The sequence below is a fragment of the Penicillium lagena genome, assembly GCF_028827675.1.
Source record: "Penicillium lagena strain IBT 129212 chromosome Unknown utg000003l_segment0_segment0, whole genome shotgun sequence".
Lineage (NCBI taxonomy): Eukaryota > Fungi > Ascomycota > Eurotiomycetes > Eurotiales > Aspergillaceae > Penicillium > Penicillium lagena.
Genome location: NW_026623224.1, coordinates 1,347,862 through 1,353,566, shown reverse-complemented (window position 1 = coordinate 1,353,566; position 5,705 = coordinate 1,347,862). Strand labels below are relative to the sequence as shown.

The 5,705-nt window shown below is 52.0% G+C and overlaps 2 protein-coding genes across 2 annotated transcripts; one reads left to right on the top strand and one right to left on the bottom strand.

Annotated features, from left to right (window-relative positions):
* Positions 1-2,935, bottom strand: N7510_005698 (alpha-glucosidase; the record flags this gene model as incomplete). The annotated part of the gene is made up of 3 exons (XM_056977624.1): positions 1-33; positions 292-2,698; positions 2,802-2,935. The coding sequence occupies 3 exons, from the start codon at positions 2,933-2,935 to the stop codon at positions 1-3; spliced, it is 2,574 nt and encodes an 857-aa protein (XP_056833656.1).
* A 405-nt stretch (positions 2,936-3,340) lies between these two features.
* On the top strand, positions 3,341-5,147 carry N7510_005697 (MFS lactose permease; the record flags this gene model as incomplete). Its single annotated transcript, XM_056977623.1, has 4 exons — positions 3,341-3,548; positions 3,607-4,014; positions 4,066-4,908; positions 4,963-5,147. 4 exons carry the CDS (start codon positions 3,341-3,343, stop codon positions 5,145-5,147), a joined length of 1,644 nt encoding a protein of 547 aa, XP_056833655.1.
* Positions 5,148-5,705: the final 558 nt, after the last annotated feature.

Sequence of the window (5,705 nt, the reverse complement as noted above, 5' to 3'; positions counted from 1 at the left end):
TCAGCTCTTGGAAAAGATGGCGATTCCGAATCTCTGTACCGCATGAATTTTGGGGTTGATATGCTATCTACCTTTGCAATGATCAATCTTTCGACGCGCTAAGGTTTTCCTTAGCCTAGTGAGAAGCTATTTAAATTAAAGTTATAGATATTCTTTAGCCTAATTTCGTACTAAAACGGTACTACATCTAGGCAATATAAAAGATCTTAATATAGGGTAGTCGCTCTATATCTATTCAAACACGTCCAACTCAACAGCTTTCTATCTATATATCTATTCAAACGCATCGACCTTGACGGCTTCCCGACCGACAACACTGTACCCGCTCTCGCCGCGAATCACATCAACAACAGAGGCCTGGCCATCGCCACAAGACCAGGCACCCTCGCGCTGACCATAGATCTCAACTCTCTCAATGGCCCCAACCTTGTTGAAGGTGCGCTTGCGGTCAGACGCCCAACACAGCATGGCACCCGCCTTGACAAAGACATAAATGCGGTCCAGAGGAGCTATGTCAAAGTCGACCCACTCGCCGCGGCTGAGAATCTTCTTCTTGTCCCAGAAGTCGTACCAGATGCCAGCAGGAAGATAAATAGCGTGCTTACTGGCCTCGGCCAGAGGCTGCAGGGTCGGGGCGACCATCAGATCGGATCCGAACATGTACTGACCTTCGATGCCCCAGACGTTGCGATCTTCGGGATACTCGAGCACAAGCCCACGGACCATGGGCAGACCGGTTGTAGTGCTGACATGAGCCTGCTCAACGATATAAGGCAGCATGCGGTAGCGCTGGCGCATGAAGGCGCCCACAATCTCAACAGCCTGCTCGCCGAAGAACCAGGGCTCGCGACCGTTCTCGTCACCAGCGCCATGAGAGCGGACATGACTGCTGAAGACAGCCAGCTGGGCCCAACGAATGTAGAGCTCAGGAGTCGGCTTTCCGATGAAGCCGCCAAGGTCGTGGCTAAAGAAAGCAAAGCCACTCAGCCCGATTGACAGGGTGGCGCGCAGACTACCCTGCAGTGCGGACCAGGAGCACTGAGAGTCACCACCCCAGTGAATAGGGTAGCGCTGACTGCCTGCAGTTCCACTACGGGCCCACTGAGCAGTGTCGGTGCTGACCTCCAGCACGTGCTTGCGCACGGCAGCATTATAGACCAGACTATAGAGGTTGTTGAAGCGACGTCCCTCAATGTTAAAGTAGGAAGCTTCGGCGGGGATGCAGTCACCAAAATCAGTCTTGATGGCAGATGCGCCTTGCTCGATCAGATGCTCGATCTTCTTGCCGTACCAGTCGGCGGCTTCAGGGTTGGAGAAATCAATGACCAGATCGTCGGTCTTCCAACCGGTGGTGTCATTAGGGTAATAGTGAAAGTCCTTGCTGCGGGTTCCATCGGGCTTGATAGCGTGTCCGAAGAAATCACCCTCACGAGCCTCTACAAAGAGCGAGTTGTCTTCTCTAGGAGGCACAAAGTTGTACTGCCACAGGGAGGTGCGAATGCCCTGCTCCTTCAGGGTCGCCATGTGCTTCTCGGGCTCGGGGAAGCGGTCACCGAACTTGAGATCGGGGTTCCAGTCCTCTTGAAACCAGGCCGTGTCGAGGTGAATCACATCGAAAGGAAGGTTAACCTCCTCGGCCTTCTTGACAATCTCGTGGACGACATCCCAGTTTTGATAGGAGTTCCGGCTCAGCCAGAGACCGAAAGACCAGACGGGAGGAATGGGCGCAGTACCGGTGAGGTCGTTGGTGTACCTGCACAGAATTTCCTTGGGAGAAGGGCCAGCCAGAATGAAGTAGTCCATGTAATTCTCCTCAGTGCAGAAGCCAATGCTACCAGCCTCGCTCATGCCCATATCCCATTCGGTACGGGCGATCGAGTTCACGAAACAGCCGTAGCCGTTCGTACTCCAGAAGAAGGGAACGTTGATGTAAGTGCGAGTGTTGCTAGTGCCAATAGCGTCGTGGTTGACAAAGTCCACCGGGCGACCGCGGCGCTCTACACTGTCGAAGCGCTCGCCGAGACCGAAAACATGCTCCTGTGGATCAAGAGTGAAAGACTCGAAGACAGCCTCGCGACTCTGGTGGGAAGCAATCGAGCAAGGAATGACATCGCTGGTGAATAGATCGCTGAGACGCTGTTTCCAAAACGGGGTAGTTGCGCCTGTCAGGTATCCGAGCAGGCGGAAGGGGCTCGGCTGCACAATCACGCGGACGCTGGATGTAGATAGCTCCATATTGCCGTTATCGGCATTCAGAGAGAAGGTTGAGGGGACGATCTTGGGGATATTCGACAACATGCGTGCTTCGGGAGGTGGGAAAGCCGGGTCATCGTTCACGGCATCCAGAATGCTCTGCTGGCCAGCATAACGCACACGAAAAATGTGATTAGTTATAAAGAAGACCTCAAAGACGAGCTGGCCGAAGGAATCTTCTTCCTTGATGAACTGGTGCATTACCGAATCATGGGTCTGAGCAGTGCGGTGCGTCTGGTGCAGAGTGACCACCTTCAGGCGCAGCACATTGTCCGAGAAGCTGTGCTCCAGGACTTTGTCTGCCCACATGAACTGAACATTCTCTCCATCCCGAAAGAGGTTGGGACCAGCTACGCGTTGAGTGGCTTCCGTAGTCGGGTTGGGCTTGACGGTGCTGCCAGAGGCACGCTGGGGAAAGGTACGGTCGTCCTCCATCGCGTACGACCTAACTCGTGAGCCTTGAATAGGAGCGGTTTCACACAGCTGCTCAGGTCAATTGAACATTGAAAATTGTTTTATAATGGGAGCTCTGGGCTCCCCCAACCCACCAGGGCATGTGGACTCCCGAGATTGGCCCCGGCGCCACAGTATCAGTAGTCTGCTGCACTGGGAGGGGAGTCGATATCGACGGATCCTGGGATGCCGTTCCCGCCAACCCGATGGCGGGGTAGACGGCACGCATTGAGCGCGGAACGATATTATCTTCCTCCAGAAGCACAAAATGGGCTAGCGTGGAGCAAGTTTCGGAGAGTTCGCACGAAGCCTTGCCGAAGCCATTGCTTGAAGCGAAGCCAACCGCGAAACTGGGGTAATCTCCACGTCAAACGACCAGTCGAACCGCGGGGCCAATGTCGGCGTCCAGCGGCTGGCCCCGCTCCTTCCTCTTTGGCCAAGGGGCAAACGATTTAACTCCCCCTGGTTCTCTTAGAGAAGTCGGCAATGTCTGAACGACTCTGTCTGAGGCGTCAATGTAGCTCACGTGGCGTGGTGTTGACTGAAAGCCGCTAATTCAACGTATATACTGCGGAAATCGGCCATGCGGATAATAATGTTACTTCCTTGAGGCCTATCTGACAAGAAATACATTATGGAAACTGAGGTTAAGGCAGCGGCTGCCGAACAAAATCCTGATACCAAGCATATTGAAGACCTCTTCCACCCTCAAATCACCGAGGGCATCAAGGAGAAGCAAGTTGCGTCTGTCAGCTTCCAGAATGCCCTAGCTCAAGAGCAACTGAATCCGTGGTGTCGGAGCTCCTTTGCTCTCTACGGTGTCATCGTCGTCACTACGCTGAGTATGTTTTGCTGTCTGGTGTGCCGAAAAGAATGATACTGACTTGGTAATCCACTTAGACTGCTGCATGAATGGGTTCGACGGTACACTCATGAGCAGCATCAATGCTATGCCCTACTTCCATAGCTACTTTGGCACAGCCATGGAAGGCAGTGGCACGGGCCTGCTATTTTCCATCTACTCTTTCGGCAACCTGGTCGGTGCAGCCTTTGCAGCACCTCTCTCTGATCTCTTTGGGCGTCGCGTTGGCATGTTCACAGGGTCTCTTTTCATTGTTCTAGGCGCTATCCTTGAAGCGGTTGCCAGTGATGTAAAGCTGTTCATGGGTGGCCGGTTCTTAATCGGTCTGGGAGTTAGTCTGACCAATACGGCGGCCCCTGTCTACCTGGTCGAAGTTGCCTTTCCGCAATGGCGCGGTCTCTTTGGTGGCCTATATAACGTTTGTGGATACTACATTGGAGCAATTGGTATTTCAAGTCTACCGTGCAGCAGAAAGATAGGCTAACGTTTGTCAACAGCGTGCACCTGGACGTCTTATGGAACTGGCTTCCTTGCGTCCAACTGGTCTTGGAGAGCTCCAGTCATCATCCAGGCTGTCCCATCTTTGATCGTTATCTTCACGGTGTTTTTCCTCCCCGAGAGTCCACGTTGGCTATGGGCGGCAGGAAAGCAGGAGCAGGCCCGCAACATGCTCGTCAAATACCACGGCAGTGGCAAGGAAAGCTCGCCTCTCGTCAATTGGGAGTGTGCTCAAATTGAAGAGGACTATCAATTCGAAGTTGAGACGGGTGGCCGCCGTTGGTGGGACTTCAAAGCGCTGTTCAGCACCAAGGCCAATCTTTATCGACTTTGGCTGATCTTCCTGGTCTCGGTCTTCTCCCAGTTCATTGGTGGCTCCGTCATTAGCTACTTCATGCCGGTTATGCTGGAGAATGCCGGGATTACCAGCTCAAGCCAGCAGCTGCTTATGAACGCCATCAACACCGTAATATCTTTTGTCAGCGGTCTCATTGGAACCGTCTTTGTCGACCGGTGGGGCCGTCGTCAGCTGTTCCTCTGGGGAACATTCATCACTGGTCTTGTCTATATCCCCATAAATGTTCTTGCATCTTTTCCCGTACCTGAAATTACCCAGAGTATGGGATACGGCTTCATCGCCTGTATCTTCCTCTACGGCGTTTTTTTCTCCTTTACCTGGTCCACGTTGCAGACCGTGTATCCCGCGGAGATCCTTCCCAACAACATCCGTGCAAAAGGCATGGCTTTCCAGGGCATTATTAGCGCTGCTGCTAACTTTGTGAATTTCTACGCGACCCCGACTGCCCTAAAGAACATTGGTTGGAAGATGTATACAATTTTCTGTGAGTCGGTTACTCTCTCACCGAGCTAATGTTGTTACTGACTCAGCGTCGCAGTGTTATTCCACTTCCTCGAATTCGCTCTCATGTTCTTCACTTTGCCCGAGACCAAGGGTCGCTCTATCGAAGAGCTCACTCATATATTCCACAGCTCTAATCCCGTTAAGGAATCGCTACGAAAGACGACTGTCATAGTGTGCGAGAAGGATGGTATCAAGGAATCTGCTGCAGAAATGCCTTAAAGCGCTTGTGGTTATGGTTAGGGCAGAATGGAAAGAAAAGGCTGCTTGATGTATTATACAGCAGATGAAGCTCAAGGATGCCCAGCTACGCCCCAGATGCGACTGCTCTCTGGCCGGATTATCTAACATATTCGGGATTTCTTCTTTCTTGTTCTTACTGCTTGCGTCACTGCTATTTTGAGAACAGATAACTCTAATAGCTATGAGCATATTCTAGGCATCTGTTAAGGTTCTATTGCACATTTTCTTGGGAGAATAGAGCAGTTCACGATTCTTCGATGCCCCCAATCCCTACCTCTGAGAAGAGATTGATCATTCAAGAAGGCTTTATTTGGCTCGTAAATTCTAAAAACGAAACGTGCCCTGATGCATGACCCAAAGCAAGAGTGGTATGTTTAACTGCTGAACACATGGGTCGAAATTCAGAAGGAAGCCACAGTACTTTCATACCGTTAAAACTTATCCATCGGTCCTCTTGTATAGTTATCTCGAGAGTGGTTCGAGGTAGATTTGGGGCATGCTTGTCACGACAGGACCAGATCTCGAGGGGCCCCAGAT